Below are 14326 nucleotides of genomic sequence, written 5' to 3'. Positions count from 1 at the left end.
ATGTTTCCTAGGAAGTTCAGTTTCTGAATTTAGAAACTAGATCTGTCGCCAAAGTCTTATTTAAGTATTCCTTTATATATTCATTGAGCCTTACTGTGCCCCAGGTACTTTAGGCGTGGTGAGGGATGCAGAGATGAGTAAGTCATGATCCCTCTCTCTCTAGGGAACTTCTAGTCTGGTTAAAGAGTCAGGCCAGAAGTCTAGATCATAATATCACAGGACACATCCTACAGGGGCTTTGGGGTGGGGGCGCAGGAGAGACTGAACAAAGGTGCAAGGCTGAAGAATTGGTGAGAACAAAGGCCCGGAGGTAGTATGACAGGGGTATGTTCAGAGAAAAGTTTGGGCTGGCTTGTAGCATGTATATAGAGGGGCCGAGAACAGAAAGCTAGTCTGGAACCAGATCCTGGTGGGCTGCGGAGGCTGAGCTGAGACTAAACCAGGTAGGCACTAGAGACCATAGAGAATTTTTGAGCAGCTGAGTGATGTGGTCACCATTATACTTTAGGAAAATTAGTGTACATTGTTTCCTGTTCCAGATTTACTCTTGCCTTTTGTCCGGAATTTGTACTGAAATCTTTTCTTTTCCTCGGGCCATTCTTCTTTTTCTATAAGCAGTAAGTGGAAAAGGCAAGACTCCACTTCGAAAGAGGTACAACTCCCATCAGATGGGCCAATCGAAGCAGTTTCCCCTCGAGGAAAGCAGCTGTGAGAAAGGCTGTCAGGTCACCAGTGAGCAGATCAAAGCCGATATGAAAGCAGCTAGGGATATTCCTGAAAAGAAAAAAAACAAGGATGTTTACCCCAGCTGCAGCAGCGCCACCGCCAGCACAGTGGGAACCTCCAGCTCACACAGCACTGCTTCTCAAAGCCCCGACTTTGTAAGGACGGTGAACAGCGGCGGCTCTTCCGAGCCTAGCCCTTCAGAAGTGGATGTGTCCAGGCAGTGTGTCTGCTCCCCCGGTGGGTCAGAGGACTCTGAGGCCATGGAGGAGGGTGATGCAGAGAGTTCTGTCTGCCCCAGATGCTGCTGTCACAGGCCCCAGGAATCCCAAAGGAGAACTAGCAGGTGTTCTGATGAGGAACGTCCTTCAACCAGCCGAGCCTGTGTTGTGAATGGCCCGGATGGTACGAGATCCGCCTTTTCCTTTAGGACTCTGCCACAAGGGGGGTCTTCGGGCCCAGCACATGATGAGAGGACTAATGGGAGTGGCTCTGGGGCTACAGGTGAGGACAGGAGGGGGAGCTCCCAGCCTGAGAGCTGTGACGTGCAGTCTCACGAAGACTACCCTCGGAGGCCCCTAACAAGGGCCAGGAGCAGACTCTCCCATGTACCGCTGGTATCTGAGTCAGGTATGACAACGCTGCCAGGACTAGCACCTGCAGGGTAGGCCTTGGCAGGGGCGTGAGCTTGCTCCATACGTTTTCGTCCATAAAGCCAGTTCGGCAAATGGAATTCTGTGTTGGGGTTCTGTGATCAAACAGAGTTTGAACTAATTTTCAGCAGTGGTGTGGGTGGGGGGAAGGCATGTGAAAGATGTTGTAAAACCTTCAACCCAGGAAAACTCAAACAGTTAAGCCTCTAAGAGAAATGTAACTGTGTATATTGACCCTAAATACGATACTGATTCTGATGTCTACGTCCCAGTGTAACTCTGCTCCCATCCCATACTTAGGGAAGTCGCATCTGTTAGTGAAGCTTTAAACCTTAGCCAAAAGGTAAGGACCTGAAGTTGCTGGGGCTGGGGAACATATCATATGGGTATACCCCTCGGTCTGCCTCTGTAGTACTTAGTAATTCGTTCTGAAATCTAGTTTTGCTTCCAGTTAGGTTTGCCAGGAGATAAGCAGGTAAGTAGGTAGTTTAGCTGAGAATTACTTTTGGTGAAGATACACTCGGAACATATTATATATGTATCTAATTTCATTGACAACATTTATAATGTGTGTGCCAAGGCATTGGATTGGAATGGGGTAAGCACATTTCTCAGTCATAGTTCTATTTATATTTCTTACCTTATTTTTAAGTAATCTCTCCTGCCTTATGAAGTTATGAATAGCTATCAATGAATAATGTATTTTAATTTTCTCCAGGTCCCCCTTATTTTGAAAATCTTAAAATCAGCTCCAGAACGTGGACTTAGTGCTTTTTTTTAATATATTAAATAGAGCCAATCAAATCATGTAGAGCTAAACTAACAAAAATATTCGCTTTCATAAGATAAATAAGAGGCCTTAATTATATGCTAACCATAGTAGCTTAAACTCATAATAAAATATTTTATTTAAAATTTTGTTATGCTTTACAAACATTAGTCTGCCATATGATGAAAAATACATTTCCCTTGAATTTTAAATGTTTTATCATCTTTTTTTTTTTATACATAGCGCAAAAGTCACCATTTTAACCATTTTGAAGTGTACATTTCATTGGCATTAAGTACGTTCATGCTGTCGTGCAACCATTACCACCATCCATCTGAACGTTTTCATCCTCCCAAGCGGAAACTCTGTGCCCATTACACAGGAACTCCCCGTGACGATGCCTTTTGTTGCATGGTTTTTCATGTTTGTCACGTCAGATCTGCTTGTTTACCTTTGTGATTTTGTCTCTTTTCTGCTGTGGAAGACCTTCCTTACATATGGTTCTGATCATTGATCGTGTCTTCTCATTCTTTTATTCACTTGCTTATCTTAGCTCTTTATTTCAGTCTGTGGGAATGAACTTAATTTTTTATTTCAAATTGTCACTGAGTTGTTTCAATGCTGTTTATTGGCATCCATTCTTCGTGTCATTATTTGGAAGTGCTTTTTTATTATGTACCTTAGATAAACTTAGTTTTGTCTGGGTACTCTGTTCTTGTTCCAGTGTTCTGTCCTCTTTCTTTATTCTTCTTCACAATTTCCTTGGCTAGTCAAGCATTTCTCATTTATTTTTATAATTTTTTTTAAAGATTTTATTTATTTATTTGACAGAGATAGAGACAGCCAGCGAGAGAGGGAACACAAGCAGGGGAAGTGGGAGAGGAAGAAGCAGGCTCCCAGCAGAGGAGCCTGATTGATGTGGGGCTCGATCCCAGAACGCCGGGATCACGCCCTGAGCCGAAGGCAGACACTTAACGACTGAGCCACCCAGGCGCCCCTATTTTTATAATTTTTAACAATAATTTTGTCAAGCTCCAAAAGCAAATCTTGGGATTTTTTTTTAATTCCATTACATTGCTCTACTGAAAAAATAATTGTCATTTTTACAGCACGGAGTCTTCCTATTTAGGGACTGTTTTGTCTCTCATTTTGTCTTTTGTCTCTTAGTAAATGTTTGAGTTGTTACTGTTTGGGGGAGGGGGATTGTTTTGGTTTTGTTTTTAGTATAAATACTTCATATTAACCCTAGGGGGCTTTGACTTCTTTGTTGTCTTGCACTCTGCTATCCTCTTTACCGTTTCCTTCTGACTTGTTACAGGTCTAGAACTTCTCTTAGGTTAAAGAATTCTCTAGAAATTAAAAAATCATTTTTACTTTTTTAGATAAATTATATCTTGTGATTTTTTTTCAGTTGGAGATTTCTACTGTGTATGTAGCTAACCGTACAGTAGGTAAATTATTGCCTCATTTTTTTCAACAATGCAAATGTCCATTTACTTTCAGTAACAACTTCTCTGGAGAGATGTCAAAGTGCTGATTTTAGTATTCTCTGGAGCTCTTGTGGAAAGAACAAGTTATTTGAATACAGCTTTCAACTTGCTATTTTTGATCTAGCATATTTTTGATATCCCTTGGCCATTCTGCTCTTTGGATTTTTCTCCTTAAAACTCTGAAGTTTAAAAGTATAAAACTTGATTGAGTGTTATGAATTTTTTAAAAATCACTTTTTCAAAGAAAATGTTTGAGTTTTTAATTTGATTTTCAATATATGGCCTTATGTTGTGTTAAAACCCTGTTAGAAGCTAACATAGTTATCTTGTGAATTCTTATTTTGGGAATAAATACCTGTAAGTTGTTGTTTGTATCCTCATTGTATACTTTATAAATATCACAAAAATCACTAATTGGATTATCAAAGAATAGCATTTAAGATTCATACAGTATGGTTCTCATAAATACTAACCTCTTTCTCTGACACCCCAAGACTGAATTGGTTTGTTTTCTGTGTTTCTGTAGCATCTTCTACGCCAATGTTAACTATACTGTGTTGTAATTCCGTGTTTTACTGTCTGTCTTTCCAATAGACTGAGCTCCATGAGGGCAGGGACAGTGTCTGCTTGTTTGCCATTTTATTCCCAGCTTCTAGCACAATGTGTTACATGGTATGGGGCTCAGTGAATAATTGTGAACTTAATAAGTGGTAGGAACCAACATATGAGGTATGTTGATGCTGGTGGATGTATGAAATCACTAAGAATTGTCCCTAAACAAAGAGGGAGGTATAAGAAAAAAAAAATGATGAATTTTTTCTTTTATATCGGGAAGCCTTTGTTTTTAGTGCTTATCTACATGTAAAATGTGACTCCATCTTATAACTTCTCTTAGAAAATATGAACTGCCAATTTGGGTACTCTGGAGAGCAGGAAATTTAACTTTGAACCCCATGTTCTGATCAGTTAAGGGAGAGAGCTTTCCAGGAAGGTGAAAAGTTTGAAAATCAGATCATAAAAAGAGAATGCTGCAGAAGATTCTAATTTCAACACTGTCGTAAAGGAATGGAGGCAGACGTGTTTTTTGTTTGTTCATTTTCATTTTTCGGATACTGGGAAACAAACCAGTTCCTATTATTGGTTGTAACAGGTGTGTGAATTTTATCTGTCATGTGAAATGTGCTGCCTTTAGCAGATTCCTTGTCAGTAAAGGTAATTCGATTTTGCATGAAGTTCCTTCAGAAATACTGTGAAAGAAGCCCTTCAGTGGGTTGGCTAGATCAATAGTTCTCATCTTTTTCCAGAACCCCAGGGTTTTGTTTGGGTTCAGGGTCTTCAGAGGAAGTTTGATGGGTAGAACTCCTAGGCTCCCTTTCAGCTTTCAACCAGAGTAGCTGTTTTCAATTGGTTTGCGTAGTTAAGATTTCACAAAGGTTTCAAATGGTAGAGGAAAGGTTCTGGTGTGTAAAAAAAAAAAAAAAAAAAAAAAAAAAAAAAAAGCACTTGAATTCGATCTCTAGAGTTCCCATCTATCTAAGCCAAGCCTTTGGGAATTTGCAGTATTTGCACCTTGTTTCCTATTTTTCTTTCTAATCTTCGTTTGAAGTTACAGAATTACCAAGTAGGATGTTTGTAATCTAGTAGTGGTATCGGAAGGCAGTGTGGTGAGATTTAATTCATAAAGATCAACCTTACTGCAGTCAATAAATGCTCTGCTACAGAATGCTTGTCGAAAAATGAGGACAGTGATTTTTTAGTGTATTGTCTTAGAATGTATATGTGCTTGTTAAAGTTTTAGAGATAAATTTAGACCTTGCCTTTAAATAAAATCAACGCAGTATTTGCTCTTATAATTGAACTGTCAGGTTTGAGAACAGCACTAGTAAATGAGTTAGGGCCTTACTAACCAGGAGCTGGCCAGATAAGACTACAGGTTTTCTAACATAGTGACTGATGCCAGATTGCCTGGCGTTGCCTCCAGGTTCCAGCACTTACCCCGTGGCAAGCTGTTCTACCATTCCGTGTCTCTGTTTGCTCCTATGTAAAACTGAATAATCTCTCTCAGAGGGCTTTTTTAAGGATGAAATTATTTATTGCAAGTAAAACCCTTAAAAAAGTGCCTGGCGCACAGTAAGCGCTCAGTAAATATTGGCTACTCTTGTTGCTCCGTTTCTATAGCTGTAATGCACTCATTCATTCAGTGAATGTTGAGTGCCAGCTCGTTCGGTAAATGTTCGTTTTAGATCACTGCTAGCGGCTGACGCTGACACAAAGGTGAAATAAGGCAATGTTGTTGCCTCCAGGGAACTTTTCGTTTAAGTGGAGAAACAAAATAAGGGAATTACAGAGCTACTGATGAGGTTTGGGGGCCCAGGTGGTTTGTTAGAGCAGGTGGTATTTGAGCTGGACTTTTCAGGAATGGGTAGAATTTCAAAAAGTGAGGTCAGGAAAGGTTCAAGGCAGGAGCTGGAATGATTTTGGTTTCAGATGCTCTGGCGGTGGCAAATGACTGGGACATGGTTTGGAATAAAATTGAGAATAGGTATCAGGCCTTGAAACAGATTTACTAAGCAGTAGTTAGTAATTTAAAGTTGTTCAGCAGCAAAGTGGTAAGTTTAATCCACCAAGGGTATTTAGGATGGGTTGGTAATTGGAGATAGGAATGCTAATTAGATTGTTGGTATGGCCGAGGTATGAGAAGAAATATCCTATTTGCTGTCGACCAGCTCCGGATAATGGAGGGTGACCTTGTTTTGGAGTAGTCAGCTGGAAATAGCGGTCTTATTCTGTTGGGATATAATCTGATGATACTCTGTTGGGAACCAGGCCATAGATTTGAGAGTTGCCTCGATAAGAGTTTTATATGCAGTATGCAGTTGAATGTGTTCTCATGACGGAAAGGAAGCTAAAAGCTAAAATTTGGATTTTCCTCTTGCCTTTTTCTAGAGGTTGCCAAAACAAAGCCGCGTCATGCCATGAAGCGGAAGCGGACAGCAGATAAGTCCACCAGTACCAGTGACCCTGTGATTGAGGATGACCATGTGCAGGTGAAGGAAAAAACCCCACTTAACTTTCAGTTCAGCCAGGTTCCTGAATAATGACTAAAGTTTCCATCTTTATAATTTTTTTGCCCTAAAAGAAAAAATTGGTAACAGCTGCTTTTTAACTTGTGCCAATGAAAACATTTAAGCTTTAAAAAAAAAAAATCTGCAGAAAGACACATCTTTTAAAATGTTTCTCCTTGTAGGTCCTTGTATTAAAATCCAAAAATCTTGTTGGAGTCACTATGACCAACTGTGGAATCACAGATCTTGTGTTAAAGGACTGTCCCAAGATGATGTTCATCCATGGTATGTATTTAGGCCTGTGTCATACAGAAGCATCATGAGGGAGCTTAAAGAATTAAGGACTCACTCATGAGTACTACAGTAACATTTCTTAATTTTTTTCAAAAGAATCATTACGTTGGATTATTTCTAATTCTGTCCTTGTTCTGTAGTTCGCAAGCAGTTCCTCCATAGTGTCTGTGAGGGAGCACGTGCAGAGACTTCATCTTTTAAAACAGCCTCTCCTTTGCTTTCCTCCAAATGGTAATTGCTACTTGATCTGACAAAGTAGATTCACAACATGGATTGGCCTTGGAGTCACGCAGATCTCAGCTTGAATCCTGTCTCTACTGGTTGCCACGCTCTATCATGTTGTTCATGTTTTGTGTTCGTGTTTTTGTGGGGACTGCACCGTACGTGCTTAAGGGCTCTAGAATTGATTGACATTGTTGATCAAAACCTCAGTTCCTGGCACGTTATCCTTAGTCCAGACTTCTCTTTTCAGTCCCATTGTCCTGCGTTACCAATCCCATCAGCCCCGACCATCTCTACTCATGCCTTTAATCTCTGTCCTTCCAGTACATTTCTACTTATATACGTATTTATCTCTGAACAAGTAAGAGGGTAGGGTATTATTTTGTGTGAACTTTTAGAATTTCAGATCTGTGGTATGTCCATTTCTCTATTTTCACTCAAAATTATGTTTTTGATACCTATCCATGTAGAATTATGAAGATACGACATGTTTTTTGTCTTGGTCAAGTTATATATTCTCTGTGTTCCATTTTTTTCAATTTGTGAAGTGTACATAATTATGCCCACCTTATAACACATTTTTGTGAAGACTGAATACAGTAAGTGCATGCGTATTCATGTATGTATGTGCGCATATACGTGGTGGAGGGCCTGACCTCTAACTAAAAGCTTACCTTACGTTAGCTTGTGTTAGATTTGTACTGCAGTATTAGGGGCTTTCTTTTCTTTGCACTTCTGTGTTACTACTAGCAAGCAAAGCAAGGAAATCCTTGCCAAACAGTTTGTCAAACACTAGGAGAATCCCAGAAAGAAGAGATTAAAAAAACTAAGGTTGAAACACTACCTCTCTCCTGAATTCTAGAAAATTCTAGACCCTATGTTCATCCTTAAGATGTGGTACTTTACTCCATTCCAGTCAATGAAGTCTTAAAATGTCTACTAAATGACCATCTCCTGCTGGACTTTCCTCCTAAAACAGAATCAGGGCCCTGCAGAAGCCCAGAGGTCGTAACAGCAGGAGAGCCCAACCTGGCTTAAGGCAACATATCAGCACTCTTCCCTCTGAGGTCTGAGAATCTGCCTTGCAATCTTTCAGCTGCTTTCACTTCTATTTTCTCTGTTCATCTCTTGGAGAATCTGACTGCTTTTCACCTCTGCACTTGACTCTGAGGATTCATTCTCTCCATAGCTTCTCTAAACCTAAGTGATGGATTACGTGGCCTCAGGCCCTGCCTTTTGTTTGCCCTTAAACCAAATTGTTTAGCTCAGTTTATCAGGAGACCAGGGATTCTAGATAAGTAGCTCCCCTAGACACCTGCTGATTGAGTTAATGGTAGGCGAGATGACTAATTGAGGTCCGAACTGACCTCAGGCTTGTCTGGTTTTACAGTGCAGAGCCATTGACCCCTTATAGCCATCTGGTCCTCTCTCTTTTCCTCCTTTCTGATCGCCTACTCTGCATCCCCTTCCTCCTGCCAGGTCACAGAAGGAGAAAATGAGTCAGAAAGGCAGAGATTTGCTTCGCCCTCCAACATCAAGTTAGTTACAGGGCTAGATTGCTCAGGAAGGTGATGACATTGTGTCAAGGATGTTATAGAAGATGTCTTTATGAAATGTTGAAGAGATCAAGCATATCAGCCTTATGGTTTTATCATGTCTTCCGTCTTGATTCTCCCTTGAGTTGGACCAGGTTGAAATCTGTAGTAAAAATTGGATCAGAATGAACTTTGAGATTAAAAAAACAAGGAGTGGGATATTTTTCTGAAGTTAGCATACTATTACAGTTAAATGCATTTATTATAGAGCCACTATTTTTCCCTATAACCTGACACTTACATGGTAAGCAGGGAGCATATTTAATCATGTTTCAGGCCAGCATTTTTAGTAGAACTCTCTGCGGTGATGGAAATGTTCTATATCAGCACTGTTGGGTATGGTAACCACTGGCCACATGTGACTGTTGAACACTTGAACTATGGCTAATGCCTGAGGAACTAAATTGTTAATTTTAATACATTTTAGTTAGTAGAAATTTAAAAAGCTACAGGTGGCTGGCAGCTACCACATTGGACTACACAGCTTCAGACCAAAGTATCCAAATATTTTGGGTCTTTTAAGGTTTTGCTTTTATGCTTATGATAGAAATTAAAATCAACTCTGCCCATTTCGTATGGGTGAATATATGATAATATTTGTAAATTTTTCTAGGTTTATTTGAACATTACCTATTAAAATTGTATAATTTAATAGTTATCATCATTCATTCTTTTCAATAAATATGTTCTAAATAGTTGCTATGTTTAGGGGAGTTATTCTCTGGAACATAGACTCCTTGCCAGTAAAATCTTAGATAGGAAAAAGTACCTTGACATTCCTTCAGCATGATGGTGACTACCATCTTTTGAACAGGACAGAATGACATTTTCTTTTTCTTTCTNAAAAAGTACCTTGACATTCCTTCAGCATGATGGTGACTACCATCTTTTGAACAGGACAGAATGACATTTTCTCTTTCTTTCTTTTCTTTTTCTTTCTTTCTTTCTTTTTCTTTCTTTCTTTCTTTCTTTCTTTCTTTCTTTCTTTCTCTTTCTTTCTTTCTCTTTCTTTATTCTTTTCTTTTCTTTTCTTTTCTTTTCTTNCTTTCTCTTTCTTTATTCTTTTCTTTTCTTTTCTTTTTTTTACAATTTTATTTATTTGAGAGGGAGCACACGCACACGAGCACAAGCAGGTGGGGGAAAGGGAGAGAGAATCCTAAGCAGGCTCCAGACTGGGTGGAGAGCCCGATGTGGAATTCGGTGTCCCAACCCAGAGATCACAACTGGAGCTGAAACCAAGAGTTGGACGCTTAACTGACTGAGCCACCCAGGCGCCCCATGACATTTTCAAATCATTTGGATAACTGTTAGTTGTACTTTGTGACAGTACTTGACCTAGGTTAGAGATGTTCACATCTGCAGTATTTGTTGCTAATAGAAGTTGGCCCAGTCCTCCAAAAATGATTCCAGATGGGTTATACGCTGCTGTGTTATTTTGTACAAAGTATTTGTAGAGCTTACCCTTGTTTTCATTTTGCAGCTACCAGGTGCAGGGTACTGAAACATTTAAAAGTAGAAAATGCACCAATTGTGAATCGCTTCGACTACGCACAATGCAAGAAACTGAACATGGATCAGGTACTCGATCAGATACTGAGGATGCCTCCCGAGAGAAACCGCATCATATACCTGCGCCCAATGCAGCAGGTAACCGGCTCGCTCTGCTCGTTCCGGAGGAATAGCGCAGTGACTTTGTTTTTTTCCCCCGTCTTCTACCTTTTTGGACTCAATTTATTGATTTGCTCAACGTGTAGTAATGAATCTTTACATTCTACACAGTGCTTTTCACCAGGCTAGACTACCTTGCTGGTCTTCGTCCTTAATGCTTCTCTGATTGATTTGTGTGGGTTTTTAGCAAGCTAGATGATGAGGGCAGTTGTTATTTAAGCCTTTATACTTATGAAAAGTTGCCTGTGCTTAAGACCACAGACTGGTTTCAGACTGCCTGATTCAAGTTCTCGTTCACTGACCGGGAGCAGATTACTTTCACTTCTTTGTCTTATTTCTTCATCAGTAAAATTAGAATAAAGACCTACACGTATGATAGTTAAATTAATATATGTAAAGTACCAGAACAGTTGCTGGCATGTAGTAAGTCGTCCTATGATAGCTGTTGTTATTACCTTTATTAAGAGGAAACTTTTTATCTTATCTGCATAAGAAGATGAATATTGGCTGAACCTATTGTGGTCATCATTTCACAATATATGTAAATCTGACTGTCATGCTGTATGCCTGAAACGTACACAGTGATGTATGTTGGTTACTCCTCAATAAAACGGGGAGGAAAAAAGAGCAAACGATGTATGTAAGACTCTGCTTGGTGCCAAAATAAAGTTTAAAGGAAAGAGTAATTAGTCGTTGCAATCAGTGTTTAAGCCTGGCCCCAAAAGATTCATTTCAACAAACAAATCTGTTGTCTATTATTTTCTGGGGTTGAAGAATACATAGGGCATCGTCCCTCTCTTGAGAAGTTTGCCTTTCCAGTAGGAGGTAGACATGTATGCTGCTAAGATGGTAAGGTGGGATTCCCAAGTAGAGATGGGGGAGAGGACACCATGAGAAGAAGGCAAGTGAACAAAGGCTACAAGGGGGCAAGGGAATGTGTTCTGTCTTTGGGATTGGCAGTAGGCCAGTTTGAATAGGGTATATAGAATTCTACACATTTGCAGCTCTGTAATGCAGCCAGTACTTAAACCTATGGACATACTCAGAAGGGGAACCTGGGGGTCAGTCACCTCCATCAGGATTCCCTACTTCAGTGGGTGTTTATAGAACAGTGACATGTAAATCAGCAGGCTTGCTGAGAAGAGTTTTACCAAACCCTACTCCCAGCATGGCAATCTGTGTTCGGGACGGAATGTGACTATTTGATTTTCAAATCCGCCAATGATTTTAAAACTGAGGTCCCAAAGAAAGATCGTTCATGCTCTAAGGAGATAGATTTCCAAGGTGTTTTCTTCCGTGGTCCAAAGCCCTGTCTGTGATATCTTCCCCAGGTGGACACACTGACCCTGGAGCAGAAGCTGTTCAGCGGTCCCTACCCCTATCACATCTGCATTATCCATGAATTCAGTAACCCTCCCAACGTCCGGAACAAGGTGCGCATCCGCAGCTGGATGGACACCATAGCGAACATCAACCAGTAAGTCGTCTGTGGCCCCTGAAGGTCTTCCCCGTCATGTCCCGCAGGACAGGGTCTCGGGAACAAATCTTGATTGTTGTTTGTTGGAAATGATTTTGTCTGAGCTTTTCAGGCACTGAAACATATGACATGTAAAAAAAATGGAGGGAAATGAGTACTTAAAACTAAAAAGCATGCATATATATTTGTAACTTTATTTCTAAACCTAGAGAAAAATTGCAGGAACAAACCATACACATACATGGACTTCATTCCTTTAGCCCCAGTGCTTGGAAAAGAGAAATGAAATTAAAGTTCTTAAAACTTAATGTTTTACATCATCAGAAAGTTGGATTTTTTTATGCATTTGTTATGTAAATGCTTTATTTAGCACCTTATACACACAAGACATTTGATTAGAGAGTGGCTTTCTTTCTTTTCCTGACAGGATTTTGAAGATAGCGAGGAAAGTAATTTTGACCTGACTAGATATGTATCCTCTAGTGTTCTGCTTCTGTTAGCGATTTAATATTTTGTTTGAGATGTTCGTTAGAATCTAGGCCCAATACCACTTTGACAGGTCCTTTCTACCCCACACCCCAACATCGTTTCCAGTTTTGTAATTTTTATTTAATTTTTCCTGTTGCCTCCAGAGAACTCATTAAGTATGAATTCTTCCCTGAAGCCACACGAAGTGAAGATGATTTAAAGAAATACCCCAAGTACCCCTGGGGTAGAGAGATCTATACTTTAGAAGGTGAGCATTGACCGGTGATGGAGGTAGGCCGCGGGAGGGTAGGAAGGGGGCCCTACGGTTCTTCAAGGTCGTGGGTGTTCTGTGTATCTGCAGGTAGCACAGACCAGATAAATACTGCTCTCCCTCTGTGAGTCTTCAGCATCCCCCAAATCGTCCAAAGCAGTGTTTCAACACAAAAAGTAGAGGAAAATTGAAACCTGCTTCAGTTTGGGAGTTGGAAGTAACTTTAGGGCACCGTCTCAACCTCTTTTATTGAGAGAGAGGGCGAAACCGAGGCTTACTGAAATCGAAGGGTGACCGAGAGCCCATGACCTAATAGCGGCGGGCTAGACCCNGAGAGAGAGGGAGAAACCGAGGCTTACTGAAATCGAAGGGTGACCGAGAGCCCATGACCTAATAGCGGCGGGCTAGACCTGCCCCTCCTGGTCCAGCACTTCTTTACCCATGATGGATGCACATTTTACAGTCTGCCTACACAATGCTGCAGTGTTTGGCCCTGTTCTTTCTTCCACACCAGCAGCACTGTTAATGTGTCTTCTTCTTTTAGGCGTTGTGGATGGAGCTCCATATTCTATGATCTCGGACTTCCCTTGGTTGAGATCATTGCGGGCCGCAGAACCCAACAGCTTCGCCAGATATGATTTTGAAGATGATGAAGAAAGTAATTATGGCCTGACTTGATTTATATTCTCTAGTTGGAGTATATCCTACTGTGTTAGATACTTAATATTTTGTTGTGAGTTAAAAGCAGTATAGCCTTTAAATTGTNAGATCATTGCGGGCCGCAGAACCCAACAGCTTCGCCAGATATGATTTTGAAGATGATGAAGAAAGTAATTATGGCCTGACTTGATTTATATTCTCTAGTTGGAGTATATCCTACTGTGTTAGATACTTAATATTTTGTTGTGAGTTAAAAGCCTTTAAATTGCTTCCTGTATAAATGTGGGATTTTTTTTGTTTTATTTAAAAATTTTTTTAAATGTTATTTAAAATTCAATTAACACATAATGTATTACCGGTTTCAGAAGTAGAGGTCAGTGATGCATCAGTTGTCTATAACACCCAGTGCTCATTACATCACATGCCCTCCTTAATGCCCATCACCCAGTTACCCTATCTCCCACCCACTTTCCCTCCAGCAACCCTCAGCTTGTTTCCTAGAGTTAAGAGTCTCTTACAGTTTGTGTCCCTCTCTGATTTCATATTTTATTTTTCCCTCACTTCCCCTATGATCCACTGTTTTCTTAAATTCCACATATCATGTGAAATCACATGATAATTGTCTTTCTCTGATTGACTTATTTCACTTAGCATAATACCTTCTAGTTCCATCCACATCTTTGCAAATGGTAGTATTTCATTTTTTTGATGACCGATATTCCATTGTATATACATACCACATCTTCTTTATCTATCTGTCAAAAACAAAAAAACAAAAATAGAGCTACCCTACAACCCAGTAATTGCACTAGTGGGTATTTACCCAAAGGCTACAAGCATAGTGATCCGAAGGGGTACCTGCACCCAAATTTATAGCAGCATGTCCACAATAGCCAAACTGTGGAAAGAGCCCAGATGCTCATATATGTTTTTTGTTTTGTTTTGTTTTGTTTTTTTTGCTATTTGGTTCT

At 40.1% G+C, this 14326-nt stretch overlaps 1 protein-coding gene across 10 annotated transcripts in view; it reads left to right on the top strand.

The window, feature by feature from the left end:
* The window catches only part of FBXO38 (F-box protein 38), a 57214-nt gene that overhangs the window by 41657 nt on the left and 1231 nt on the right, over nt 1-14326 (top strand). For 6 of the 10 annotated variants that reach the window (XM_034656920.1, XM_034656921.1, XM_034656923.1 and 3 more), the window contains 7 exons: nt 616-1353; nt 6582-6682; nt 6883-6985; nt 10292-10458; nt 11811-11956; nt 12589-12692; nt 13240-13353. In XM_034656920.1, the coding sequence (XP_034512811.1) occupies nt 616-1353; nt 6582-6682; nt 6883-6985; nt 10292-10458; nt 11811-11956; nt 12589-12692; nt 13240-13353 (1473 nt within the window). The remainder of the gene's footprint in view (nt 1-615; nt 1354-6581; nt 6683-6882; nt 6986-10291; nt 10459-11810; nt 11957-12588; nt 12693-13239; nt 13354-14326) is intronic. The other 4 variants (XM_034656925.1, XM_002930555.4, XM_002930554.4 and 1 more) reach the window with 4 other exon arrangements.

Source organism: Ailuropoda melanoleuca, chromosome 3 (genome assembly GCF_002007445.2).
Source record: "Ailuropoda melanoleuca isolate Jingjing chromosome 3, ASM200744v2, whole genome shotgun sequence".
Taxonomy (NCBI): Eukaryota; Metazoa; Chordata; class Mammalia; order Carnivora; family Ursidae; genus Ailuropoda; species Ailuropoda melanoleuca.
This window is presented reverse-complemented; position numbering and strand designations above follow the sequence as displayed.